The 27,505-nt window shown below is 53.8% G+C and overlaps 2 protein-coding genes across 5 annotated transcripts in view; both read right to left on the minus strand.

Moving 5' to 3' along the window:
• Window positions 1–849: 849 nt before the first annotated feature.
• On the minus strand, window positions 850–20,244 carry PTCH2 (patched 2). Of its 4 annotated transcripts, XM_045859022.1 has the most exons (22): window positions 19,895–20,244; window positions 19,224–19,416; window positions 9,114–9,303; window positions 8,938–9,007; window positions 8,663–8,754; window positions 7,840–8,035; window positions 7,187–7,308; window positions 6,896–7,043; window positions 6,681–6,812; window positions 6,437–6,592; window positions 6,263–6,355; window positions 5,848–5,973; window positions 5,635–5,753; window positions 5,162–5,510; window positions 4,704–5,016; window positions 4,472–4,614; window positions 4,206–4,386; window positions 3,807–4,087; window positions 3,561–3,698; window positions 2,386–2,528; window positions 2,201–2,300; window positions 850–1,612 (listed from the first exon to the last, which is right to left on the minus strand). In XM_045859022.1, exons 1-22 carry the CDS (start codon window positions 19,964–19,966, stop codon window positions 1,346–1,348), a joined length of 3,624 nt encoding a protein of 1,207 aa, XP_045714978.1. In that variant the 5' UTR covers window positions 19,967–20,244; the 3' UTR covers window positions 850–1,345. The 4 variants fall into 4 exon arrangements, with proteins under 4 accessions (XP_045714978.1, XP_045714979.1, XP_045714980.1 ...); XM_045859023.1 differs by lacking the exon at window positions 850–1,612 and having other exon boundaries at window positions 2,158–2,300; window positions 3,807–3,914; XM_045859024.1 differs by lacking the exons at window positions 850–1,612; window positions 2,201–2,300; window positions 2,386–2,528; window positions 3,561–3,698; window positions 3,807–4,087 and having other exon boundaries at window positions 4,253–4,386; window positions 4,704–4,791; window positions 4,880–5,016.
• A 5,429-nt stretch (window positions 20,245–25,673) lies between these two features.
• EIF2B3 (eukaryotic translation initiation factor 2B subunit gamma) overlaps window positions 25,674–27,505 on the minus strand; it is a 116,884-nt gene continuing 115,052 nt past the window's right edge. The window contains exon 12 of the mRNA XM_045859856.1: window positions 25,674–26,454. Within this exon, the coding sequence (XP_045715812.1) occupies window positions 26,402–26,454 (53 nt within the window). The 3' untranslated portion in view covers window positions 25,674–26,401. The remainder of the gene's footprint in view (window positions 26,455–27,505) is intronic.

The following is a 27,505-nucleotide window of genomic DNA, read 5'->3' on the forward strand; positions in this document are numbered from 1 at the left end:
ATGGGTGAGGGGTGAGCAGGCGGAGCTCTCAGGGCAGCTGGAACCAGGGTGTGTGCATCAGTTGAGACCGAGCCCTGAATAGTTGGGGAAAGGCAATAATCCTGCCTCCCACTGGGTCGGTGCTGTGCTGCAGCCAGGGGTGTGGCCAGAGTCTTCAACACCTCTGTGCTGTGGGCTGTTCAACCTTCCCAGAACAAACAGCTTAAATGCTGTGGCTCACTGGTTGCTAACACAATTTCAGAACAGTTTTCCCCTCACCCCCACCCCCACCAGCCTCCCCAGGTCTCTGGCCAAACACGCCTCTGGGGCACCAGGCTGACCCTGACTCGAAGAGGCCTGTCTTGGAGGCTGGTCTGAGCATAAAACTCCTAAAGTGTTACCGGCACCTGCTGTCCGCACCTCTGCAACGGCCACTTGCCTGGTCTTCCGTTTCATGTCCCAGCTGTTTATGGCTGTGCCCCTCCACCCACACCCCCCATGCTGCCAAAACAGGAAGGTGGGCCATGAGTCTGGTGAAGTGTGCCGGGCTGGGTTAGGATGGCTCTGAAAGCCACGTAGTTGGTTTTCACAATAAAAACATTCATATCATTTTGTGTGCTAAGCATTTCACCCAGACCATTACCCAGTACATGACCACATGCTTGCTGAATATCGTCTTTACTTCTGGGTGAATTAACGAGAACTACAGTTATGTGACAACAGCTTAGAACACGGGGCCTGCCCCACTTAGGAACAGAGTGGCCCTAGGACCTTATGTCCTGACATTTCTACTTGCAAACTTCCAACACTGTCGGAAAGAAAAGCACCAAAGTCATTTGAGGTGAGTTCATATAGAATATATTTCACTCTTTAAAAATAAAACTTTGAGCATAGCTAACATCTGTACAAACTACAAAAATAAACATCTCCATATAAATAAGTTATGTGGTAGGAGGTGGGCAGGGGGACACAGCCTGCCCAGAGGTCACCGAGCAGTGGCGGGCCAGGACTGGCAAAGGTGCGAGAGGATCCCTCAGGCCTGGCCTGCTGGGGGCAGCGGTGTGGGGTGGGGTGGCGGGAGCAGGGCTGCACTGCAGCCCGAAGTGCTGGCTTTCACCCCTGCCCAGACACAGGGACAGGTACTCAGGGCCCGCTGTGGGCGGCTGCTCCTGGCCCGGAGGGTGTCGGTCCTCTAGGGTATCAGGGAGGTCAGTGACGGCCGAGTCAGGGCAGGGGTGTTGGCAGACGGGCAGCAGCAGCAGCAGAAGCAGAGCTCGCCAGGAGTCTGTCCTGCACCCAGTAACCCACCCCTTGCTTCCCAGTGACTCCATGTGGCCCACGCAGTCTCCATGCTTCTGCTGCTCTTTCACTCAGAGGCCAGACATGGTGCCCTGGAAGTGAGGTTGCTGGAATTGTTGGCAGCTGGTGTGGCAGCAGGGGACCAAGCAGGCTCATCGGAGGCTGGGTGGATGTAGGCGCCAGGCAGCGGGGGTGGGTGGAGGGCTATGGTCATGGAGGTAGTCACTCTGGCAAAGCTCTGGGGCAGGGTGGGGGGCAGCCCCCACCTAAGCCCTCCTGCTCGTGGAGCTGAGGGGTTCAGGACCTCCGGGCTCTCCTTGTACATCTGTACCACCTGGGGACAGACACCATCCCTAGTGAGCCCAGGGGCTGCTGGAGCCTCAGTCTCCTCCATCGCTTCCCTGGTGCATCGCCATGGTTGTTGGGAAGCCTGATGGGCCTCTAGCAGGATATGACAGCTGACAATGGACAGGGTGTCAAGGCCCAGGACAAACCGTGCACCTTGCACTGGACCCTGAAGGCTAAAGGCTAAAGTGGGTTCTATAAGGAAGCCTGGAGAACCCTGGCCGGGTAGCTCAGTTGGTTAGAGCGCTATCTTAAAATACTAAGGTTGCAGGTTCAATTCCTGGTCAGGGCACATACAAGAATCAATCAATGAATACACAAATAAGTGGAACAAATGGATGTTTCTGTCTGTCTCTCTCTCTCAGTAAATCTATTTTATAAAAAGAAGCCAGGAGAGATGAGGGGCAGGGGCACAGTGTCTGGGCAAAGGGGCAGGCTGCCACCTTTCTGTTGGTGCCACCTCATGGGGAGGATCCTTGTGAGTTGAGTCCTGTCTCTTGACCACTGAGGGCATTTTGTCCTGGCTCTATCCCTTGCCTGTCCCACCTCGTCCCTGGGCTAGGGAAGGAATGGTCACCTCTGGCGGGGGGCCCAGGATGGACAGCAGCACGGGCAGCAGCACGAGCCCGTGGAGGAGGCCCAGGAGCGTGAGCACTGTCAGCACCACGAAGAAGTACCTAGAAGGGGGTGGGAGGGCAGCTTGGGCAGGCTCTGAGGAGGGCATGGGCTGGCCCTGGCTCCCCGCCCGCAGCCCTCCCCTACCTTACGATGAAGTCAAAGTTGGAACCAGCAAGCATAAGCAGACCCAGCAGCGTGGAGACGGCCCCATCTGTCACCGGGGCGAAAGTGTGCTCTAGGGCCCGGGCGGCCCGCAGGTTCCGGCTGCCCTGGGCGGTCAGGAAGCCCTGGGGGAACAAAGTGGTCCTAGAGCTGCTCCTCGGCCAGCCACGGCCAACTCTCGTGTCCCCAACTTCTGTATATCTGTCCCCGAGGGTCCTCCATGCCTCGGCCCAAAGAAGGCCAGGTGAGCTGAGTTCCTGGACACTATCCAGGCAGCATGTGTGAGTCTGTGTAGAGCACCGTACAGATGTGTCTGACGAGACACAGAGCGGTGTCTAGAAGAGGCTGGCAAACCACAGCCTGTCACCTATTTTTGTAAATAAAGTTTTGTTTAAACAGCCACACCCACTCATTTCTGTGCTGTCTGTGGCTGCTTTGCTGCTACAGTAGCAGAGTCGCAGTAGACACTCGATGACAGCCAGCCCGAAGTGTTCACTCTTGGGCCCTTTACGGAGACAGTGAACTGTGCACCCTGGTCTGGGAGGATGGACAGTATAAAGTGCTAAGTTACTTCTCAGCGTGGCATTTAGAGGATTTTTATTCCTTGAACTTTTCTGCACGCCGCCCCCACCCGTATTGTTCTTGTGACCAGAATGGTAACAGGCCTGTCTGGGCAGAAAAAGAAGGGGGCCATTGGCGGGGTCTGGCCAGGTTTGTGCTGGTGCCTCCAGCTGCTCCGTGGCTCCCTCCGCCTCCCATGCCTCCTCTGGCCGCGCCTGCCTCCGTCCTCCGTCCCCTGTCCTGGCGGACGCCCTCCTTCACCCCCATGGCTGCCCGCTGCCTGCCCGCTGCTCTGACCCCCTTCATGGTGAAGCATCCGCAGGAATCTCCGGTTCCCACTTCCTCTCCTCCGTTCTGTCCTTACCCCGTTCTGGTCGGGTCTTTGTCCCTCCCTACTGAAATGGCTGCTTATTTATTTATTCATTCACCTGTTTAACACTACATTCTAGAATATAAGCCCCTTGAAGGTAAAGCCTGTATGTATTGCTCTTATGTCTCCAATTCTTAAACAGTTCCCAGCATGTAGCAGGGGCTGGATGAATATGTGTTGCCCACGGAGGCAGCTGGCCTGCCCCTCCCGCAGTGCCTATGCTCACCAGAGCCACGTGGACTGTGAACTCGACACCGATGCCCACAGAGGCCACGAGGATCACCACAGGGATGGCACTCAGCTTGATGCCCAGGAAACCCATGATGCCAAAGAGCTCCACGGTCATCAGCGCCAGGACCAGCACCTGGGAAGGGCAGTGCTCACACAGGGCTCCTGGGAGGAAGGATGATGGGACAGGCAGGGGAGGGTGGGGGAGCTCTGGGTCTCTCTGGTCCCAACCCTGCAGACTCACTATGAGGCCAGCGGCCCAGGGGTTGAGTAGCAGCAGGGCACAGACGAGAAAAGTGCAGACCAGCAGGATGCAGACGGCCAGCAGGAAGCAGCGCCGCAGGCCCAGGTACTGCTCCCAGAAGAGGAAGGGGGAGCCGCTGGGGTAGGCGCGCACCCCGGCCAGGCCTGCCTCTGCGCATGCTGCCCGGGCCCCCTCGATGGCCTCCACGAAATCCGAAGTCTTTTGGAGGCCATGCAGTAGGAAGGGGAACTGGGCAAACTCCAGGGGCTGGGCCGCCGGGACTGTGGAGGGGAGGGGGCGGCAAGGAGAGGGAAGGGTGGCCAGTGAGCACAGGGAGCGGCAGGCAGGGCCTCAGGGTAGGGGCCCAGGCCGAGGCTTTGCTGTCTCCCCCCGACTCACTGCGGAAGTTCTCCCCGGTGGTGTCGTACTTGTCATGCAGCCACTCGGGAGGCGGGGGGTAGAAGTTGGCCTGCGAGGCTGCCAGGCCCATGGGGTCACTGCTCACCCACATGGTCAGCCCCACGTAGAAGAGCTCGGGTGGAATCAGCCCCTCCTTGTCCACCAGCTTCTTCGTGGTCAGCTGCAGAGGCAGGGAGGGCTGAAGGCCTGGGCCTGTGAGGTCCAGCCCCCTCTGTGCGCCCTGACCCTCCCGGCCCTCTCCCAACCTGGCTGAAATCCAGCGGCTCCCGAGCGTCCCCGGTCTGGATGAGCAGCTTGTAGGCCAGGGCCCCGTCCTCAGAGCCGTTGCGGTACGAGTGGCGGGTGATGCGCCCAGAAGCCCAGTCCTGGTCAAATGCAGCCTGGATCTCTGGGGGTGAACAGGGTAGGGTGCTGTTAGCCTGGGGCCCCAGGGCACCTGCCTGTAGCAGCCCTCCCCCTGGTCTCCTCGCCTCCTACCCTGTAGCCAGCTGCGGTAATAGTGCAGCCAGGTGCGGGGCGCCTGAGTGGCGGGTGGGGGCAGCACGGCCTTGAGGGAGCTGAAGCGCTGGTGCAGATCAAAGAGCGCGCGTTGGGAGTGGGCGTAGTCAAAGCCACCCTGTGTCACCAGGGCCACCTCGTACAGGGAGAAGTACCTGAGCTGGGCGCTCAGGAAGGCATGCTCCTTGGTGCCCCGAGGCACCACATCTGTCAGGGCCAGCCCGTCCTGCACCAAGGTCGCTCCGTAGAGGCTCAGGCCCAACAGAGCCCCACAGAGTACCAGCACCACAGCCTGCGGGAGAGGACAACTCGGATGGAAGCCCAGGGATGCCCCCGGCCAGCAGATGCTGGGCCCGGCCCCCAGCCCATCTTGGGGCCCAGAGACACCTGAGCCTCTGCCCTGGCCCACCCCAGCCCCTCCAGGCGTGGGGTCTCACCTTGGCGTGTGACTGGAGCAGCAAGGGCGCAAACTGATAGCGGGCGAAATGGGCAAGGTTCCAGCGGGCACAGGGCGGAGACCTGCAGGCTGCCTTCTGCCTTGTCCCCTCCTCCTGGCCTAGAAGGTCCCGTGTGGACCCTCCTGGGCTGAAGAGCTCCGAGCTCAGTGGGTCAGAAGGTGGGGGCACCAGGTGGGCGTGGGGAGGCAGGCTGGTGACCACATGCTGGCTGCTGGCTTCGCAGTGGGCAAAGGCTTGGACAGTGGCAGTCAGATGGGCGATGCCCACTGGTACTGTCCTATCTGCCAGCTCCTGGGGCAGGATCTGAATCACTCGAGCAGAGCAGGGGCTGAAAAAGGCAGAGTGACAGAGTGATGGGTCTGTGCCTAGAAATGCCAGTGAGGGGACAGGAGGGGAGGGGGCCAAGGAAGGAAGGCCTGGTGGGGCGGTAGGCCTGGGGACAAGGGCAGCACCTGGAGAAGCAGCAGAGCACGTCCAGGCGCTGGCAGTGGCGCCTGTGCAGGTCCAGGCTGAGGACTGCTGGGAAGACAAGCATCACGGCTACAAAGTTGCAGCCAACCACGATGGCTGCCTGGGGGACGGACAGGAAGGGCGCAAAGGCTGGATGAACCACGTCCCCAGCTCCACGCCCACCCTGAGCCCGGGGCCCCTTTGTGAAGCCTCACCTGCAAGGAGAAGGCCCGTAGTGCGGGGATGGGGACCAGGGCGGCCATGAAGAAGGCAACCATGTTGTTGATGGATGTGAGCGCGACACTGGGGCCCGTGCGTTGCAGACACTCACCCGTGCGCTCCTGCCAGGACAGGGGAGGGGCCGTGAGGCTTCAAGGCAGAGTGAAGGGGAGGCTTGGGAACTTGGGACGGCAGAGGAGGGACCACGGCCACGCAGCAGCGCACGTGCATTGAGCGCCAAGTGCGTGCACGCACACTCGACTTGAAGTTTCTCGCCAATCCACTCATCAACCCTTGTGATACAAGCAGTTATTACGCCCAGTTACAGATGAGGAAACTGAGGCACAGGGAGGTTCATGACCACCCCTATGCTGAAGTCGGGAGGGCCCAGGCTGGAGAGTGAGGCCGTACCTGGAGAGGGGTCCCTGATGGAGCCTCTGTAAAGGCATGTGCCAGCAGGAATATGTCATCCACGCCGATGCCCAGTGCCAAGAAGGGCAGCACCTGGAGGGGCACAGGGGTGGGCAGCTGCAGGAACTGAGCAGCCAGAGCTGCAGGACCCTGCATCCACCCTACCTGGTGTACCTGGGTCGTGGCAGCATTGAAGGCGATGCCGAGCAGGGCGCAGAGCCCGAGGCCCGAGGCCACAGCCAGGGCCACCAGCAGCACCCCGGCGAGGCCCACGGCACCCTGGGACTGGGCACAGTCCCACCGCAGCATTGTCACACAGGCGTAGGCCAGCTGTGGGGAGAGAGGACACTGTCTTGGACGGGGGTCCCCGGGAAGGGACCGGGTGGCGCTGCGGGCAAGGTACCAGGACGGGACCCACCATGAGCAGATAGCCTCCCGCCACACGGGCGGCGCTGACTTCGGAGAACGCGTGCAGGAGGTCGTCCAGGGTGGTGGAGGAGAAGGCGTGGATCTGCTGGGACCCGTTCTCAGGCAGGGAGTCCTGCGCCAGCTGGAGAGATGGGGCGGGTCTGAGGCGTAGGAGGGGCGCGCGGCCTCGGGGCGTGGCGCTGCTCCGCCCACGCCCACACCGACCTGCACGAAGCGCCGCTGCCAGGCCTCCAGCACCGTGCCGGCCTGCTCCTCGCTCCAGCCGATGTCGTGTGTCTGGTAGTCACCCCGGAAGTGCTCGTACAGCTGGCGGGGGCTCATCAGCAGGAAGGTGCTCTGCAGGGCCTCTGCCCTGGAGAGGGGCAGGAGAACGTGTCCGAGCTTGCCTGAACGCCCAGCGCGGGGTGCGCTGGGGGCTTTGGACAGAGCTGCCTGGAGTCGGAGTGTGGGTGCCCAGTCTGGGGTCCCATTGCCGAGTCCCAGGGGAGGCCCTACCTCAGCAGCTGTCCTTGGGGGTCTCTGGCCATGCCTCCCAGCAGCAACTCCTCCTGCCAGTGCATGAACTTGTGGGAGAAGCCGTGGCAGCCCCCGCTCAATTCCTGAGCCACATTGGGAGCCTGGAGGGGGTCAGAGATGGGGCTTGTCACTCAAGGCCCTGGCTGTGGTCTTCCGGCTGGCACCTCCAGGAACCACGGAGCTCTGAGGGCCCCACGCGTAGATGACGGTGTCCTGAGCCGCTTTCTCATGCTTGAAGTGAACGGCAGAGGACAGGCCACAAGAGGGAGCAGGGGCCGGGGACGGAGTAATTTTGGTTGATTTTGGAAAAAGGTCCACATTCCCAGGGCCATGAAGACACTCAGGAAACTAGGTGTGATGCTCGAGTTCAGCTAATCTGTCCTTGGTCTCCCTGTGCACATCTGTTTTGGTGAAGTCCAGCCTTTCTGGGCTTAGAGAAGGACAAAGAGATTCCCGTGCCACCTGAGGGTCCCTTGGAAGAATGGACAGGTCCAGGCGTGCAACACGGTGCAGACAGGGTAATGATGTCCAGGAGATGGAGGGCAGGGCGAGGAGCAGAGGGGGCTCTCCTCCGTAACCCAGGGACACAGGAGGAGGGGGAGGGGCGGAGAGTAGCCTGGGCTGGGACCCACCTGCCTGCTGTCACGGTTGGGAGCAGTGGGCGGGCAGTGAGGGTCATCAGGGTTCAGACAGGGCCGCCCCACGTAGGCCTGGCCCACCTGTGCCTTGTCAAGCAGCTCCCGGAAGCCCTCAAGGGAGGCAAAGGGACCCAGCTCTTCCAGGAGCTGCTCGGGATCCAGGTTGGTCCACTGGATGTCAGGGCGGCCGCTGAGGGAGAGACCACGGCTGGTAAGGGTCAGGGATCAATCCCCACCCTCCGAACTGCTCCTAGGGGACCCATGCTGTACCCCACCCTCCTCTGTATGGAGGGTGGGTGAGGCCAAGCTTCCCGGAGCTCCAGGCCGCTCCAGCCAACCCAGTTGCTGCAGTGAGCTGTGGGCAGGTACAAGGGGCTGAGGGGGGTATCAGGAACAGGTGCAAAAGGCCCAGAAAAGACCCACCGGGGCTCTTCCCAAGCCTTCTACCCTTAGCTCTAATACACGACCACCTGGACACCTGCTTCTAATAGGTTTTCTCTCCGGCCTGGGCAACAGCTTAGCTGATTCTTTGCCAAGTGTCCCTGGCAAAGTCTCTTTCTGGGGATCTTTCTTCTCCTTTGCTCAAGATCTCTGTTTTGCTCTGTCCGATTCAGAAGGTCTGCCTTTCCCGCGGAGTGCAGGGACGGTGGCATGGAGAGAGCCCGGGGCCGCTCTGCTCTGACCCTGGTTTGGGGGGTCACTAGGCCCTCGGTGAGGTTTTGATCATCATCTTTAATCCCGCCCCTTTTCCACTGGGGAAGTCCCCGAACCCCACAAGGCAGGGCCCAGGGGCAGCTGCAGCGGCAGCGGCACTCACGGCAAGTAGGCAGAGCCCCCTTGGAGTTTGGCTCCCTCCCAGAAGCAGTCGAGCGGGGTGAGGATCACGCACGGGAACAGCTTCTCGATCATCTGCCAGGGATACCCCAGGCCACGTCAGTCCTGTCTCTGGGCTCTTTTCCCTATGACCTATGTAGGACGCCCTCTGCAACCCCCCACCCTGACCTTTAGCCTCCTGGAGTCTCTCTGAGCTCCCCCCACTGCAGAGAAGGTTCCACCTCCACCCTGTCTCAGAGGACAGCCCACGACACTCACCCGCTCAATCATGCCGTTTTCGATGAGGGGAACTCCTGACTTGTAGCAGATTTTGTTCAGATCCCAGGACCTGCAGCAGCCAGGGCGCAGGAGGTCAGCAGACGAGGGCGATTCCCACTCTGGCCCTGCCAGAGCATGCCTCGCCCCCAGCTGCTCAGGGGATCAGCCAGACTCACTTTCCATAGAGCGATACTTGCACTTTACTGGCGGTGAGGGCTGCCTGGAGGTGGAGGCGAAGTGCCTCGGGTGTGAGGACGTTCTCTCCCTCCTGGCGCGGGGTCTGTATCAACATCTGGGAGCTGTACGCAGCCTCCTCCCCCAGCTTCTCCTTGGTGTACTGCAGCTCCTGGCTCACCCGGCTGCCCGCTGCCGGAGCAGAGAGAGGGGAAGCTCAGGGGGAAGAGCCTTGGTGGGTCAGAGCTCTGGGGGCCCTGGGACCCTCACCCACGGACACCTCCCAGGCCAAGTGGGCCACACTGACTCCCCAGGCTCCAGTCCCTCCACACAGAACCTGGAGTTCTGCTGGGAAAGCCAGGGCCTCAGTGGTGTGGCTCTATGGAATTCTTGTGTGGTCTAAGATTTAAGCAGGAACCAGGCTGGCTAGGTTTGGGCCAAGTAACTTAAAAACTGAGAGATAAGCCCTGGCTGGTGTGGCTCAGTGGGTTGGGCGTTGTCCCTCGGACCGAAGGGTTGTGAGTTCATTTCCAGGTTGGGGCATATGCTTGGGTTGTGGGTACAGTCCCCGCTGGGGCACGTGTGGGAGGCAACTGGTTGGTTTCTCTCTCATGTTGATGTTTCTCTCCCTCTCTTTCTCTCTCCCTCTCTCTAAAACAATAAGCATATGTTCAGGTGATGATATAAAAAAAAAAACACACATGAGAGCAGTATGAGCTGGGCCAGGGCTGGGGCTATGGCTGCATCCTGGTAAGGGGGCTGTCGCTCGGTCTCGCTCTGCTCCGGTGGGGAGGACAAGAGGGACAGAGGGGGCCAACAGGGAGGCTGCCATGGTGAGGGTCTCCAAAAGGAACAGGCCTAGGGCTGGGGCTGGTTCCTAGTCTGGGTTGCCCCAGGCAGTGATTTACACCCTTTTACCCTTTTGTAAACTGCTCTGCCAAGAGGGTAGGTGTGGGAGGGCCTGGTCATTATGGGCCCCGCGGGGGCACAGGCGAGGGGGAGATCAGACGTCTCTCAGTGTGGTGCCTGCCATCCACATACTGCTTTCGCTCACGTGGGAAGTACCTGGAACCAGCTCGTGTGCCCTGGCAGAGGTGAGAGCAAAGTGGGCCGAGGGGAAGAACGGGCTGCAGGTCCCTTCCACCAGGCTCTCTGTCCAGACAACAGGGAGTCCCGGCGCGCCAGCCCTGCCTTAGCCTCCTTGATCTGAGCTTCCCCACGTCACTGGGGCAGGGTCACTGGGGCAGGGCTCGGGGGAGGCGAGGACGAGGACGCTGCGAGGGGATACCACCTGACTGGCCTGGGGGAGGGGGAGGGGCAGTGTCAAACCACCCGGAGGCTTTGTGGGCTTGGTCTGGTCTGAGACCCACTTCTGCCTCTCCCTGTTTGGGGCCCCTTCTTGTTGGTCCCTGCCACCCCTGGGGCCCACACACACGGCTTCTCTGAGTCCCAGCCCCACCTGAGATCATCATGCTCTCCAATCTTTTTTTCAAACCCACATAATCTCCTCACTCATGAGAGCTCCAAACCCTTGGTAACCCCCCAAAACAGGTTCACCTGTATGTTCACATCCCCCCCCACCCCAAATAACTTTGATAGCCCTCTCCTTGTGAATCCAGTGTCACACAGCCACCGGCCCACGTCCGTCTACTCTTTTTCTTCCTTCTCAGACTCCCACTGCTTTCCCAGCCCAGAGCTGCTGCGAGGAGGGGGGACCAAGATAAACTCCCCACAGTCAGGGTGTGCTGAGGGGAAGGAGGCGTGGGAGAAGGAAGGCATCCAGAGAAAGCTAATAAGAAAGCAGGAGGAAGAAATACTGACAACTTAAAACCCAACATCAGGGAGAACAAAGAATCCTGAATCCTGAAAAAAAAAATGAGAAACAGAAAAAGATGAACCTCTGCTGACAATGACGATGACAGACATGAGGACAGATGGACTGGGAGGTATTACACGGGCAGGAATAGACAGCTGGTGCGGGGGGAGCACGCAGGTTGTGTATACACCTGGCTTTGAGCCTGAGCTCTGATACTGTACTTGGGGCAAATTACTTAGTCTCCTTGACCCTCAGTTTCCTCATCTGTAAAATGAGGACAGTGCCTACCTTGGCAGAATTAGAATCAATGCAAAGTCCCTAGGAAATTTCCCAGCATGCAGTAGGCACAGATGTGGAGTGATTATTCAATAGTTGCTGGGACAGAAATGATATAATAGAAAAATGAGAAAGAACTGGAGAAAAAAAATAGCTGTGAGTGGGGAGGAAGTAGGAAAATGGGAGGAGACATCACACTGACATTTGTTAAAAACTTTGGAAGATGGAGACATAGGTAAACATGGCTCACACCCTCGCACAACCACAGCAAAATTATAAATAAACTGCAGAACAACTATCACTCAGAACCATCAGAAAATCAAGCTGTATGGAAGTTCAACTACTAAGGAGTTAAAGAAACCACATTCGTGCAGACAGGTAGGAGGGGTGGGGACCTGGAGATGTGGAGACGAGGAACAGGCCGTTCCCACACCCACATGTGGTGGATAAAAATTGGAGGGCAGGGGGCGGGTAATATCTTGGGAGTGAGGGATCCCAGGCCAGCACCAGACCACCCAGACAAGGGCTCCAGTGCCAGGAAGATAAGTCCCCATAACTTCTGTCTATAAAAACCAGTGGGGATTGGGTCAGTGGAAGAAACTGCAGGATTCTCAGGCATCTTCTTTTGAAGAACCTTCACGTGGACTTACTTCCTCTGGGTTCCAGCACTGGGGCAACAGCTTAAAAGGTTAGTGGCACATGGGGAGGAACTAAAGTGTCTGGCCAGCATCAGGGTAAGAGCTGGGGGAAGCTTCCTCCTGGACAGAACTGCAGGCAGTGGCCATTGTTCTTTTTCTGCACCCACACACAGAGCCACAGTGCAGTGGCACCATCTGAGGCCCCATCAACCTGACTGTCAGTTTGCCCCGCCTTGGCAATTATCTAAGGCCCTGCTCCATCCAACTTAAGGGCCCACCCAAGCTGTTAACAGTGGCTTTTCCATATGAGTGGCTTGGCTTGGTGTAGGCCTCAGACCTTCCTATATCTGCACAAACAAGCAACACTGGAGCCCAGTCACCCATACCTCTTGCTAAGTGGTTACCATACTAGCAGCAGCCATCTGCAGGTTGCTTTTTATACCAAGTGGCTCTTGAAAATAACACAAGTGGTGGCTGACCTTGGCCTGTACCACTTGGGAAACTCCAGAGCTTGTGCACCCAGTGGAAGTTACAGACCACGTCAGAGCACCATCACCCAATCACCTCCACAAGCCACAAAGGGAGGTGGTTGGTGGCCAGGGGTCATAGACAGTTCTACCACCTGACTGGACTGGGTAAACCCTCCCATTAACCTGGTGACAGCAGTCAAGACTCAACTACAAGAGGAGGAACTACTCAGCCCATATGGAGGGTGCACCTCAAGTACCCAGCTTGGGGATAGGGGAGGCTGTGCTACTAGACCCTACAGGACACCTACTACATTAGACCATGCTACAAAGACACAGAGTCATAGCAGCTCTATCTAATACATAGAAACAAACACAGGGAGGCTGCCAAAATGAGGAGACAAAGAAACATGGACCAAATGAAAAAACATCAAAAATCCAAAAAAAGAACTAAACAAAAGTGGAGATAAATAATCTATCAGTTGCAGAGTTAAAAACACTGGACATAAGGATGCTCAAGGAGCTTAGTATATATGTCAACACCATAAAAATGACCCAATCAGAAATGAAGGATACACTAACTGAAATAAAGAACAATTTACAGGGAATTAGCACAGTGGAGTGGATGAATCAAAATCAATGATTTGGAACATAAGGAAGCAAAAGACATCCAATTAGTATTGCAAGAAGAAAAAAAAAAAAGAAAAAACAAGAATAGTGTAAGGAGCCTCTGGGACAACTTCAAGTGTACCAATGTTTGCATCATAGGGGTGCCGGAAGGAAAAAAGAAAGAGCAAGAAATCGGAAAACTATTTGAAAAAATAATAAAAGAAAACTTCCCCTCTTCCAGCCAAGATGGAGGTACAGGTAGATATGCTTCTCTTCCTCACATGATCAAAAGAAGGATAACAACCAATTTCAAAACAAAAAAAAAACCCAGAACTGCCAGAAAATAAAACTGTACGGAAGTCCGACAACCAAGGAGTTAAAGAAACATTCATCCAGACTGGCAGCAGGGGCAGAGACATGAAGCTGGGGTGCGACAAGGTGAGGGGTGGTGGGCTGGGACATCCCACATCTGTGTGCAGATAAGTGGGGAGGAACAACTAGGGAGTGACACAGACTACACAACCCAACGTTCCAGTGCAGGAAACTAAAGCCTCAAAACCTCTGGTTGTAAACACCTGTGGGTGTTGCGGCAGTAAGAGAAACTCCTAGTTTCATAGGAGAGTCTGTTGGAGGGGCCCATGGGGTCCTAGAATGTATATAAGCCCACCCACCTGGGAATCAGCACCTGAAAGGGTACAATCTGGTTGTGGGCAGCAAGGGAGGAGACTGAAAGGGGGGACAGAGCCAAGCAAGCAGCATTGTTCCTTCTCGGACCTCTCCCCCACATACAGCACCACAACGTAGAGAAGTGGATTGCCCCACCCTGGTGAATACCTAAGGCTCTGCCCCTTACAACATAACAAGTGACAAAGAAAGAGACAAAGAAATATGGCCCAAATGAAAGGACAGATAAAAACTCCAGAAAAAGAACTAGGTGACGAGGAGATAGCCAACCTATCAGATGCAGGTAATCAGGATGCTCAGATAAATGATTGAGTACGGCTGCAAAATAGAGGAAAAAGTGAAGGCTATGCAAAGTGAAATAAAGAAAAATATATAGGGAACCAACAGTGAAGGGAAGGAAACTGGACTCAAATCAAAGATTTGGAACAGAAGGAAGAAATAAACATTCAATTGGGCAGAATGAAGAAACAATTAAAAAAAATGAGGAGAGGCTTAGGAACCTCTGAGACAACTTTAAATGTTCTAACACCCAAATCATAGAGGTGCCAGAAGGAAAAGAGGAAGAACAAGAAATTTAAAATTTATTTGAAAATATAATGAAGGAAAACATCCCCAATCTGGCAAAGGAAATAGACATGCAAGTCCAGGAAGCTCAGAGAGTCCCAAAGAAGTTGGATTCAAGGAGAAACACACTAAGACACATCATAATTAAATTACCCAAGATTAAAAGTAAGGAGAGAATCTTAAAAGCAGCAGGAGGAAAGGGGACAGTTACCTACAAAGGAGTTCCTACTAGACTATCAACTGATTTCTCAAAAGAAATTTTGCAGGCAAGAAAGGGCTGGAAAGAAATATTCAACTTCATGAAAGGCAAGGACCTACAACCTAGCTTACTCTATCCAGCAAAACTTTCATTTAGAATGGAAGGGCAGATAAAGTGTTTTCCAGATAAGGTCAAGTTAAAGGAGTTTATCGTCATCAAACTCTTATTGTATGAAGTATTCAAGGGACTCATCTAAGAAAAAGAAGATGATTAAAACTATGAACAGTAAAATGACAACAAACTCACAACTATCAACAACTGAACCTAAAAACAAAAACAAACTAAGCAAACAACTAGAACAGGAACAGAATCACAGAAATAGAGATTACATGGAGGGTTATCAGCAGAAAGGGGACAGGGATAGAAAGGAGTAAAAAGGTGCAGGGAATAAGAAGCATAATTGGTAGGCACAAAATAGATGGGGTGGGGGGGCAGTTAGGAATAGTACAGGAAATGAAGAAGCCAAAGAACTTACATGTGCTATCCATTGACATGAACGAAGGAGGGGAATGCTGGTGGGCAGAGGGGTGCAGAGCGAGGGGGATAAATGGGAGAAAAAAATGCAACAAATGTAACAACATAATCAATAAAATATACTAAAAAAAGAAAACGTCCCTAATTTGGTAAAGGAAACACACATGCAAGTCCAGGAAGCACAAGGAGTCCCAAATAAGATGGACGCAAAAAGTCCAAGACACATCTTAATTAAAATGCCAAAAGTTAAAGAATCTAAAAAGCAGCAAGAGAAAAGCAGACAGTTACCTAAAAAGGAGTTCCCATAAGACTGTCAGCTGATTTATCAAAAGAAGCTTTGCAGACTAGAAGGGACTGGGAAGACGTATTCAAAGTGATGAAAAGCAAGGACCTACATCCTAGATTATTCTATCCAGCAAAGCTATCATTTAGAATTGAAAGGCAGATAAAGTGCTTCCCAGACAAGAAAAAACTAAAGGAGTTCACCATCACCAAACCACTATTGTATGAAATGTTAAAGGGACTTATTTAAGAAAAAGATCAAAACTATGAACAAAAAAATGGCAATAAATGGATATCTGTCAATGATTGAATCTAAAAACAAACTAAGCAAACAAGAAGAACAGAGACAGAATCATGGATCTGGAGAGCATTTTGACTTTTTGGTTCACAAGCCAGCACTCAATCCACTGAGCCACACCAGCCAGGGGCTGGAGAGCTATTTGATGGTTGCTAGGTGGGAGGAGGGTGTAGGGGAATGGGTGAAGAGGTGAGGGGATTAAGAAGTACAAATAGGTAGTTACAGAATAGCCACGGGGATGTAAGGTACAGTACAGGAAAGGGAGTACCAAAGAACATATATGCATGACCCACGGACATGAACAATGGTGTGGGGATTGCCTGAGGGATAAGGGGTGCTGGGTAGAGGAGGGGCAAAAGGGGAAAAATTGTGACAACGGTAAAAGCATAATCAATTAAACAAACAAACAAAAACCCTTTAATGCCTAGATCTGACCAGGTAGCTCAGTTGCTTAGAGCACTGTCCCAATACGCCAAGGTTCCGGGTCTGATCCCCGGTCAGGGCACATATAATAATCAACCAATGAATGCATGGATGGGCGGAATAAGAAATCGATGTTTCTCTCTCTCTAAAATCAATAAACAAAGATTAAAATACCCCAAACTTTAATGCCTACAAAGGTGAGAATATAACTGTTAGCCAGCATGTAAAAAGAGCACACCTTATAGGTAATTCTATAAATGTAAATGAAAAGAGCAACAAATTGCTATCTATCTAATTAGCAAAAATAAAAAACTGACGGCACTCGCTGCTGGCTACAGCAGTGCATCCGGCCCACCATGGGAGTGTATTTGGTCCAGTGCTTGGGGAAAGGCAATGCTGCAGTGCGGATCGGAAAATGTTCATCTTCGGTCTAGAAATTCCACCTGTGAGGGCCCGTGAGCTACTGTAGGGTCTCGGGCTGCCGCAGAGGGAAATGGGAGCAGGCTCAGGCAGAGAAGTGAGATGACCTGACTTTTTCATCACTAACAACATATTCTGGAGCAAGTTGTGGATGATGAGTGGCAGTTGGCCAGGGGATGGAATCGGGAAAAGCCGTTCTGCACCAAGGCGCGCAGGGAAGTGTCGAAGGCTAGGCACTGCTGGACTGCTGACACAGAGGCTCAGGCAGTGCTGCAGACGCCATGCAGAGTCAGGACATGGGAGGCCTAGGAAGTGTGCAAAGAAGCTGGGACTTGATTCCCGAGAGTCCCCCAAACCTAGTAGAAAGCGGTGGAAGGACTCTTCATGGGGCCTGCCTTGGCAAGATTTAGGTACGCCACAGAAGGGCAGTGTGGAGGCAGACTTGAAGGTGAGGGGCACAGAGGATCAGTCACCTCTCTAAGGGACCTTGATTTCCTTGGCCATCCTCTGAAAGGCCTTGTGATTCAGGGCAGCTGGGCCCCTCCGACCAGTCTCAGAAGCCATCGCAGTAATTCCACTGCCTTTGCGCAGTGAAGGACTTAGGCCTAGGGTGCTACCGGTTCTTGCCAAAGTGACCATATGGGAAGTCAGTAGGGGACTTCCGGTCAATTTTCCCTTACATTTAAAAATGGATATGAGAGAGAGAGGACTTTTTTTTTCCTGCCACTGAAGCAGCCATGACAAGGAGGTGATAAGCCTGAGGACAAAAGCCCAACACGCTGAAGGAGGCAGAGGAGAAGGCTGGCAAGGACCTGGGTCCATGCTGACATCCCTAGTTGCTGAACTGACCATTCTGGAGCTGGTCTGCTATCTGCTGCCAGATGTCCTGTCACAGAGGATAATGAACCCGTCTTCTCCCTCCCTCCCTCCCCTCTCACGGGGCTAACAGCAGTCTAAATGATACAATCAGAGGTGTGTTGCCAGAGGGTGAAAAAGGCTTCCACTAGAGCAATGGCCACGGAAGTGGGAAGGAGGGTCTGTTACAAGAGAAGTGAAGGAGGAAGAAACTGCTGGTTTAGTAACCAGCTAGGTGAGCAAGGAGAACTGAGGCTCACCTCCAAGGTTTCAGAGAGAAATTCTGGGTGTTCGAGTAGATGGTGGTTCCACTGGCCGCTGGTGTGGGGCCACGCCCTGCCTTCAGACAGCATGGCTACATGGCTTTCATCATCAGGGACAGCTCCCGTTTCAACCACGTCTGTCCCTGTTTCTGTAAGTGCTGGTCAGGCTCTATGTCGTGGTTTTTATTTGAACAATCCACCTCTGAGCCCTTTAGCTTCAGTCACACTCCAGCTCTCACCAGGACAGCTGGAGAGGGGACCCTGAACTCTGGTCCAGAACTCTGATAGCCAAGGTCGGGCTTCTTCCTTTGCTTTCTGGATTAGCAAAATGGAAAGGAAGAGACCGTACCTTTCCATCTTCACCTTGGTCAGCTCCTCCTTGCCTAGGGCATTGCTGGGAGAAGCCTCAACTACAGAAGTACAGACAAAAGATCAGGTCAAGATCATTGCTTTTACCTCACCCCCAGCCCTGGCCAATACACACCAGAACGGTGTTCTGAAATAAAGGAAAGAGTCCTAAGAATTGTCTACGATGCTCTTACACCACTCTCCCACAAATAACAGCAAAAATCTGGTGGGATCCAGACTGCTCTGTGTGGGAGTGTAGGAGAGAGGATGAAACATCGAGGTTCAAGCAGCGCGGAGATGAGGAAGATCTGGGGAATGGAGAAGAAGGAAGAGGGGGAGACAGCTTCTATTGTGGCAGGAAATCCCAGAGTAATTTAGGACCACCCAGGCGGCAGTGCCGTGGGTGGGGATGTGTATGTGCGTGCGCGCACTTGTGTGTCCTGGGGCGGGAGGCAGACAGGCAGGCGCAGAGAAACATCTGCTCTGGACCCCAGGGCTGGCCGAGTGTGTGTGTGAGAGCCTGCAGAGGGCCGGGGGTAGGGTGGGGACGGGGTGTGGGAGCCCAACAGGCAGGCAGGCGGGCGGGCAGGCAGGCAGGCGGGCAGGGAGGCTCCAAGAAACATCTGCTCTGGATCCCGGAGCTTGCCAGCATTTGAAACAACTCAAGGGTGTGAGACTCTAACCTGAGCCCTGCCCTTGGGTGTGGGCCAGGGCTGGGGCAGTTTTGAGGAGCCCACAAATGCAAATGTTTGGGCAACAATGGAGGGGAGCTTGAGTCTGTAAAGGGCTGCCATGTGAAACCGGCCCGGGAGAGGGCTATGCCGAAAGTGTTCATAAGAAACGGTTTTCATCTCCTTCTTCCCTTAGGAAGTGAGGACTTGGTCCCACTGGACCCTGCTGTTGCTTCAAAGTGCAGATTCACTCATGTCTGCAGGGGCCTCTCTCTCTGGGGCCCTGCTGGCTGACTCACTCGGCTTCCCCAGGCCTCCATTTCTAACTTTTCTGGGTCTCCTGGTCAGATGTGATTGCTCCCTGCCTTCTCTTATCCAACACAATCATATTCTGCTTTGGGTTATATTGTATATTACATTTCAGCCCACATTTTACTTTCCTTGCTACTAAAAGAGGGGTCTTTTCTAGTCACCTTTGCACATCCTGCCATGAAGCTCAAAAATTCACAGACAAGGTGGGCAATGCACGCTGAACGCACACAGAGATCACCATTCGGTGCACCTCTTCTTGGGGCTCCATCCCCTGCACGTGTCTGTTCACGGGTATGGGCGGGAGCAGTGCTCCCAGATGCCCAGGTCCCAGTGGGCAGGTGCCCCCTCCAGACCCAGAGCCGAGCCCACCTGAACTCAGTAGCCAGCTCCTCGCCCTGTTCTTGCCTTGGGCTCGCCATACCCAAGCAGCCATGGTCAGGGCCCACAACTCACCTTCCACCCAGAGCTGCTCTAGGTCTGTCTCAATGACGGCCACGCGGAGACCCAGTACCAGGGCCCCAAAGGCCAACAGTCCCAGGAAGAGCACTTTGCCACAGTGCCTCTGGATCCTGCAGCCCAGAGAGAAGAGCAGGCCCTGGAAGTAGGCGCGGAGCCAGAGCGGAGCCTTTAGGCTCCCAGCTAGGATCTGGGATAGAAAGAGAAGGGTCAGTGGGCATTACTGCAACAAGGCATGACATCCTTCTTCCCTTTTCTCCCCAGGTACACCCTCTGCCAAGCCCTAGCGTCTTGGTTTCTGGATGCAGGCCAGGGAGGACCTACAGAGACGCAGGGCCAAACCTGGAATAAGATTTAACTTCATTCCCTGTCCTCCCACCCAATACACACCTGAGGAGGCAGAAACCTGTGTTCTGAGAGTAGGACACATACACACACACCTGTTCTCAGGTGGACAGAAATGAACCCACAGACACTCTCAGCGGTCAGGTGCAGAAGAAACACACACACACACACACACACACACACACACACACACAGCACACCTTTCCCAGGCAGACAGTAACACAAGGCGCTTAGAGACAATCCACCTTGCATAGGCCTGAGTGACAGACGGTGTCCCCAGACCCGGTCCTAAGCTTCCTTCTTCTGGCTTCTCCTCTACTCACCTGGGGTGCTGTGGATCTAGCTGGGGGTGTGTAGTCTGGGGGCAGCCCCCCGAGGGGCGGTGGCCCAGCCATGCTGGCGGAGATGGGGGGCCTGAGCACCCCCAACCCGCGTTATCTGGAAGCCCCCATAGGCTGGCCTGAAGCCCTTGGGGCGCTGGGTGGCTCAGGCACGGAGCATGGGTGAGGGTCGGGTGCCGGCGTCCGCGGTGGCTGTGACCTGGAGGAGTGCAAGGCAGTGCGGGCCGGGGCAGGCAGCAGCCGAACGAGTGAGTTCCGCGTGCCCGCAGGGCTACCAGCGGCCGGCAGGCGAAGTCCGGCGTGGATGGAGGCTGCGACCGCAGTGCCGGGAAGGCGTCTGCAGCCCCAGAAAAAGGGAGAGGGCAGAGGCGACGCTCTCCCATTGGCTGAGGGGCCCGAAAATTACCCGGATCCGCTGCTAGGCAACGGCGCTGCGGGGGGCAGTACAGGCGACCACCCAGGCAGGGCCACCCCTAGCCTCGCCTCCCCGCCCGCTCGGAGGCCCTCGGGGGAGGAAGAGGGAGGGAGATCCCGGAGAGGCACGGAGCTGGCCAAGTGTAAGTCAGGAAAGGCCAAAGCTGAGAAAGGGTATCTGCTGGCCCACCCAGCCAAGACCCAAACCCTCCTTTTCCCTCTTCTCTGCCTGCACCCTTGCCCCATTCAGTCCACTCTCTTCACTGAGGCCAGTCATCTCTAACATGCAAATCTGCTAACTCCAAAACACAAACGCACTTGGAACACAGCAATCAGCATGATCTAACTAAAGCCTCATCTCCCACAGTTTCTTCACACCCACTCAGTGTTTCTTCCAGCCCAGCAGACCCACATGTAATGTCCTAAATGCACCATATTACGCCTTGCTTTTTTCTTCCTACAGGTCTTGGCTCTTTCATTTCAGCAGGCAATCTTCAAAACTGAACGCACATCGACCACCCCTCTTTGAAGCATTCCTTGATTCACACCTCCCTCCTGAGTTTGCTTCTTCCTGTGCTCCTTATCGCACTCAATGGCTGTATTTATTATTGCATTTATGACAATTTATGCACTTGAGAGTCTGCCCCCCTCACTGGAAAATAAATAGATACTCCGTAATTGTTGAGTAACTGAGAGTTGAAGAAACCAGGGTGAAAAGGACTGGAAACAGGCAAGGGTCCCTTCATTAAACTTTTGTCACCTACTCCGTCTGAGCATGCTGCTTCTGCCAGGTTCCTGACTGATTATCTCTGAGGGGCAAAGGAGGGTAAAATCAATATTCTAAAGTTTGGGAAAAAGAATCTCCAATACATTCATTACTCTAATACAACTACTATTAATTCCAGCCAATTTCTCGGTCAGTTCTTCTAGACTTGTTTATCATTGCATCATAAATATTTCATGTTACTACATAGTCTTTGTATCAATCATTTGGAGACTGTCCTTAGGACAGATTCCCAGAAGTGGGGGTGTTGGGTCAAAAAGTAGTACATTCTTATGGCTCTTGCAACAGATTGCCAAGTTGCTTTTTGAAAACTTGGGTCCATTACTGTCAGCTCCAGAGCCTCAGTCCTAGGAGAAAGGAATGTTTTAGGTTGAGGGGTGAGTGCCTGACAGGTTTGCTGCTTCCACTGGTCCATTCATGCAGCAAAACGTGCCTGTGGAGCAACTAATACGTGCATGATGCTGTTGGCCAAGTAGTAACTACACATGCACTGCATGTGCATAGCACTTTGTGCCTCCCCGTTAGAGAGCAGTGGGTCCCGTTGTGGATAAAAAGTGCACCCTCAGCAATTCTCTGGAAATAGAAATCACCTCTAAACTAAGGCGTATGGGCTGCTAGACTGCTCTTGGGGCTACAGCCAAAGACAGGCATGGCTGGGTGTCATCAGGACTGCAAATGGAGAGAATCTGCTACAAGTAGCTCTTGAGACCTGTCCCTTCTTATCAGATTCTATAAGACATAAAGTCCCTGGAGAATGGATTTGTAATTGCCTGGGCCTTGGGCAGACTCAGCTTCTACCGCAGGCCCATCATTTGTAACAACTGTGGTCAAGTCCAGGACGTCTCCGGATGCTTCCGGGGTAGGGCCTGCCTGCTGAGAAAACTTTTTGCCTTGTAGGTCAAAGACCAGAGTGGGAGGAATTGATCTGTAGTTCTAACCATTGCAACCCAGGGCCTAGTGCTCTCTGGCTGCTCCAAGCTCCAAAATTGCCTTTCTTTTCCCTGACAAAGTGATTTCCTGAGTGCAGCTGAGCTGACCTCAGCCAGGGAGAGCTAGAGACACAGACCCCAGGGAATGGGAAGGGAAGTGGAAGCTCCTCTTTTCTCTCTACCAGCAGCCTGCTTCACTGTCACTTCGACTGCACCTAGGTATGTGTTTTGGGCCCAAACTAGAGAAGTTGTACAAAGAATAACAAGAGAAAAGCAATCTAATTAAATACCTTATCAGCAAGGAGTAAGTATAATTACTGATTAATGAAACAAACATCTCTTTGGATAGGGATGTCCAGCCTGCTGCTCACAGGCTGCATGTGGCTCAGGATGGCTGTGATTGCAGCCCAACACAAAATTGTAAAGTTACTTAAAGCATTCTGAGATTTTTTTTTGCGATTAAGTGTCACAATGTATTTAATGTGTGGCCCAAGACAACTCTCTTCTTCCAGGGCAGCCCAGAGACGCCAAAATGCTGGACACCCTTGTTAGGGTTTCTTATATATGTCCCACCCCTTTGCTAAACCCTCTGAGGTTGCAGAGTGCCTGTTTTTCAGAAGTTCATAGCTTAAGGGAGAGAACAGAGGCCACGGGGAAACTGGGATACACAAGGAGGGCTCCAGAAATTGAGGAATTGGATTGGAGAGGTGGGATGATAACTGAATGTAGCAGAAGATGTGATTCAAGGTACGCATCTTTACTGGCTGTGAGATCTTGGGCAAGTCACATAATCTTTGACATTGATATAAAGATTAAATGAGATAATATCTATGGTTGAGGAACAGTGCCAGGAAAAGGGAGGTTGGTCTCTCTCTCTCTCACACACACAACTCACACATACTCTCTCTCTCTCTCAATCTGGGTAAAGTGACCAGCCTGGCTGTGGGGTGGGGTCCATGGGTGAGGAGCCAGGGCAGGCCTGTCTTCCCCACACTCCCCCAGGTTTCTCACTCATCACGCTTTGGGCTAGTTTTTGGCACCTGAGCCAGGTAGAGTCAATGACCCTGAGATATGAAGGGGCCCCGGCAGTCCCTACCGTCACCCACTAAGTTTAGGGGCCAAGTCTGGCAATGTATGCCCCTTCCCCACTGACAGCATTAGGTCAATAGTTTATGTCAAGTCTCCAGTGCCAGAGGCTACAACCAGAGATCAGAGAGTGCCCTGCACCTTGAGGGTGGGGTAAGAAGAGAGGCTAAGAATCATAGCAGAATCTCCCCACTTATCCATTGCAAAGGCTGTGACGCAATCCTTCTGGGTGGTGGCAGACGGCTCAGGTCGAGGACAGGTCATCCTGGCCTCCAGCAGAACACACTCTGCCCAGCCTCTTTTCCTCCCTGTCAGCTCCATCAGAGCTGTTTTCTAGACCTTCTGTCTGGGTGGTCCCTCCCACACCCCTCTCCCCGCTCCTCAAACACATTTAACTATTTAGAAAGCAGCATAAGAAGGCCTGGCTTATGTTCCTCCTTAGGGGCAGGGGTGGCTATGGAGAGAGAAAGTATGCTCTCTGCAATTCTCTGGAACAGAAACAGCTCCTGAACTAGGCCAAGTACTGCTCTCGGGGCTCCATTCAGGCCCTGGACTGCTCTCGGGGCTCCAGCTACAGACGATTCCCTCTCACTCCTCTGTGGGAGGGAGTGAGACAGGAAGAGTGTTGTGGTGAAGGACTGAGAAGTTTAGCCTCTGGCCTTGGGAAAATGCTTGGAGGGCAACCTTGGCAGTCAGTTCCCTTAGAACCTCAGGGAGCTCTTGTCAGGAGGTCGGGGTGAGGTGGTGGTGGAGGAGAAATTCCTAGAGTGGTAGCCATCAAATTCTGTCTGACCTGGTGAGCTCCCAGGACCCTGTTCCTCCACACCTCCCCAGAGTCCCCCTGATCTGTCACTGAAGGCCCCCTTCTTCCTCTCTGCCACCTCCACCTCCATCGGAGCGTCACGGATAAGGGGCTGGGCAGATCCCATCAATACTTTTCCTGTCTGGCCCTGCTGGCTTCTGTCCCACAGAGAGGTAGCCAGCCTGTGAATATTCAGTTGTGCACTCTATTTCAGACATACCCAAACCCTCTGTAGCTGCTGCCAAAAGAAAACAAAAACTGTCCCTGCCTTCTGGCAGACAAATAGAGCAAAAAGAAGAGAAATCAAAGCATCTCGGGCAACCAGCCAGGCCTGCAATTATTAGAGACAATAGCAGCAGTGTCCTGAGCTGGGGGCTGCTCTCAGCTGGGACTCAAACTCAGCAAGGCCTTCCTGGGGGAATCTTGCCTTGTCTGTCTCCCCCAGTTCTCGTCTGTTTCCTGGTGAAGGGGCTGCTTATAGGCTTGTGCAAAGGAAGGAAGAGGTTTTTCCTCTACTTACTGTAAGGGGTTCTAAGGGCTCAGTGGGAAAGATCAAGAAGAGGTATGGGAAACCCCTGAGACAGTTTAACCAATCCCTTCTCCTCCCTCAAACCTACCTAACTCCATCCCCTTTCTGTGGTCAAGGAGCAGTCTTCTGGTCTCTTGGGCTACCCAGACCTCAAGGGCAAGAAAACTCTGGGAGCAAGGTGACAAGACCTGAGAATAGAAAGGGCCTTTGAAAGTTACCCAGTCCAGCCCTGGCAGAGTGGCTCAGTTGGTTGGACCGTTGACCCGATATGCCAAGGTTGTGGGTTCAATCCCTGGTCAGGGCACATACAAGAAGCAACCAATGAATACATAAATAAGTGGAACAACAACAAATTGGTATTACTCTCTCTCCCGGGTTCAGTCCAACTATCCCGTCCACAGATGGGGGAAACTCGGGGCAGAGGAGAGACGGTGACCTGGCCAAAGCCAAACCGCACTGCAAGGGCAGGTCTTCTTCCATCCAGGCCAGGACTGCCTGCAGCCTCATCTGGACCCCACAGACTTAATTTCAGTGCCTTGGGTACCACCCTAGCTCTTCATTCCCACCTCCACTGCAGTCCTATTCAACCAGTTCTGCTGGGCCATCTCAGCTCCTGTCTGATCAGAACAAACTTTCAGGGACCTTGTTCTGACCAGTGGAAGAAGGTGGAGCTTTAGAGCTCCCGCGACGGCAGGTGGAGGTGGGCGGCCCCCGGGGAAGGCGTGCTCCCCTGCTCACTCAGTCTCTCGCTCATTCAGTGAGAGCAGCACTGAGATGCAGGCGAGATCGCTCAAATGAACTTGAGACTTCAGATTTCTGAAGTAATGTAGAAACCAGTACTTTTCTAATTGCTGCCACCCACAGTGAGCACATCAAGAGAAACCTTCACTTTGTTAGCTCTGGGTGGTGAAACCTCACCCCAGGAAGCACTTTCATCTTCCACCGAACTCCTACAGGTTGTACAAGCAGTGCAGGGACGGCAGGAGCAGAGTGCACATGTGTTCGGGAGTGGGGGGTAAAGGGAAGGTGGATAGGACTCTAGAAGAGCGGTGAGTATGGAAATCCCATTTCTCAATGACCTGAGCAGGAGAGTCTGTATAATTAAGGCATAAAGAAAGAAATACAGCTGGAGAAGAGTCAGAAAGAACTGCAAACCATGATGGAAGTTCCAGGCTGAACAGACCACGCTAAGAGGAGGTGGGAAGGGGTCTGGCTTCTCAGATCATCGCTTTCTTTTATTGCTCTTGCTCCACTAAAGCCGGTGAGGATATACTTGATGGCCAGGGAAGGGCTGCCTTCTGCTTGCTTTAAGAGTCTCCGAGGGGCAGTAGTTGAACCACAGAAAGCGGCTACAGACTGGGAGGGTGGGGGAGGATGGCAGGAGTTAGAGGGTGAGGCTGGGGTGGGGTGATGGCAGGGGCCGGGGATCAGTGTGGCAGGTATAGAGGCAGAGCATTAAGTCCCAGGCTGAGGCTCAGGGCCAGGCTGCCCCAAACCGGTAGCAGCACAGGGAGCATGACATGCAGAGGTGGCACTGCCAGTGGTAGGCTTATGGGCCAGGGACTGAAGTACTTTCAGATCCTTCCAGGTGGGATATGCTTTTATGGACTAGGGCTAGACCAGCCAGGCTGAAAGTTGCCCTATGAGGAGCTTTACCATTGGACAGCCGCTGCCCGCGCCCAGTAACTTCGGTACACGGGAGGTAGGCCACTGCGTCCTAGTTTGTCCCCCACATTGGATCTAGATGGTGTTACCACGTGACTGATGGACACACAGTACGTCTCCCTGGAGGCCCCCTGACATGGGGTGTGGCACTACTCCGTAGTCTCCAGCATGCCTTTGGGAGCCCTTCTTTATTGGGAAATAAATACAGAGTCCAACAGATGGGCCAGCCGACACCTGTGGTTCTGGGGGCCAAGAGGAAGGCGTCTGACTTGCTCAGAACTCAGATTTCCATGAGCTGGTCATTTCCCACGATCACCTCATTCACTCGTTTGGCTATAAAAGAAAAGGAAAAGGTCATTTGAAAACTGTCAGCAAAAGATGTCATTTCAAACCCAATTACTTCTAATCCTTTGTTTATAAACATTTATTCCTCTCCTGGGTGGCTCTGCTCTTGAGAAGCTCTTGGCAACACAGCTTGCCAAAGGGAGTACAGGAGAGACAGTATCTTCCGCACGGCTGGGGGGACTGACTCTGTACACCTGGCTTTTGGGGAGATTTCACACAGGCGGGGAACCGGAGCTGGGTCTTAAATGATGAGTAGGGTTTTTTCAGGCAGCGTATCAAAGGGAAGGCATTCTGGGCTATTAGAACAACACGAGCGCCGTGGCTGGGCCGCTCAATTGGTAGAACATCGGCCCAATGCCAAGGCTGCGGGTTGGATCCCCCGGGTCAGGGCGCACATGAGAAGCAATCAATGAATGCCTGAGTGGAACAACAAATCGGTGTTTCTCTCTCTCTCTCTAAAGTCAATAACAATAATAAAAAAAGAACATGAGCAAAAACATAAAGATGTATGAAAGGGCAACATGAAATACTGTGCTGTGGCTTGGGGATAGGAAATGAGGGAAAAGAGCGAGGACAAATGAGACTAAGTGGTTACACAAAGACATCCGAAGGGAAAAGGGAGATGCCTCACACGTAACATGGAAATAATAGTGCTGACTGCACAGGGTTGTGTGAGGGTTCAACGAGTTAAAGAATCACTGGGTGCTCGATGCATAGGGGCTGCTATTATTTTTGTCAAGTTCAAACTCACATGACCCTCCGTGACCTGGCTCTTGTCCCCCTCCTCTTTAGCTCCACCTTCCACCATTCTCCATTTGCACCTAAAGCCATGCTGTTTTATAGCTCTAGACCGCAGCACATGCGGCTCCACCATGCCTTTCTCCCCCAGCACAATCTACCCTAAATGCCCTAATCGAGCACCTCCACTATGGGACGTCTTCCCTTTTGAACTGTGTTCTGCTTTGTGAAAACATACTGCCTAATACACACCTCTGTCTCTACATCATTATATCACTCTCTCCTACTTCAGTGAGGCTCT

Source organism: Phyllostomus hastatus, unplaced genomic scaffold, assembly GCF_019186645.2.
Source record: "Phyllostomus hastatus isolate PE091 unplaced genomic scaffold, TTU_PhHast_1.1 phas_scaffold_182, whole genome shotgun sequence".
In the NCBI taxonomy this organism is placed as follows: domain Eukaryota; kingdom Metazoa; phylum Chordata; class Mammalia; order Chiroptera; family Phyllostomidae; genus Phyllostomus; species Phyllostomus hastatus.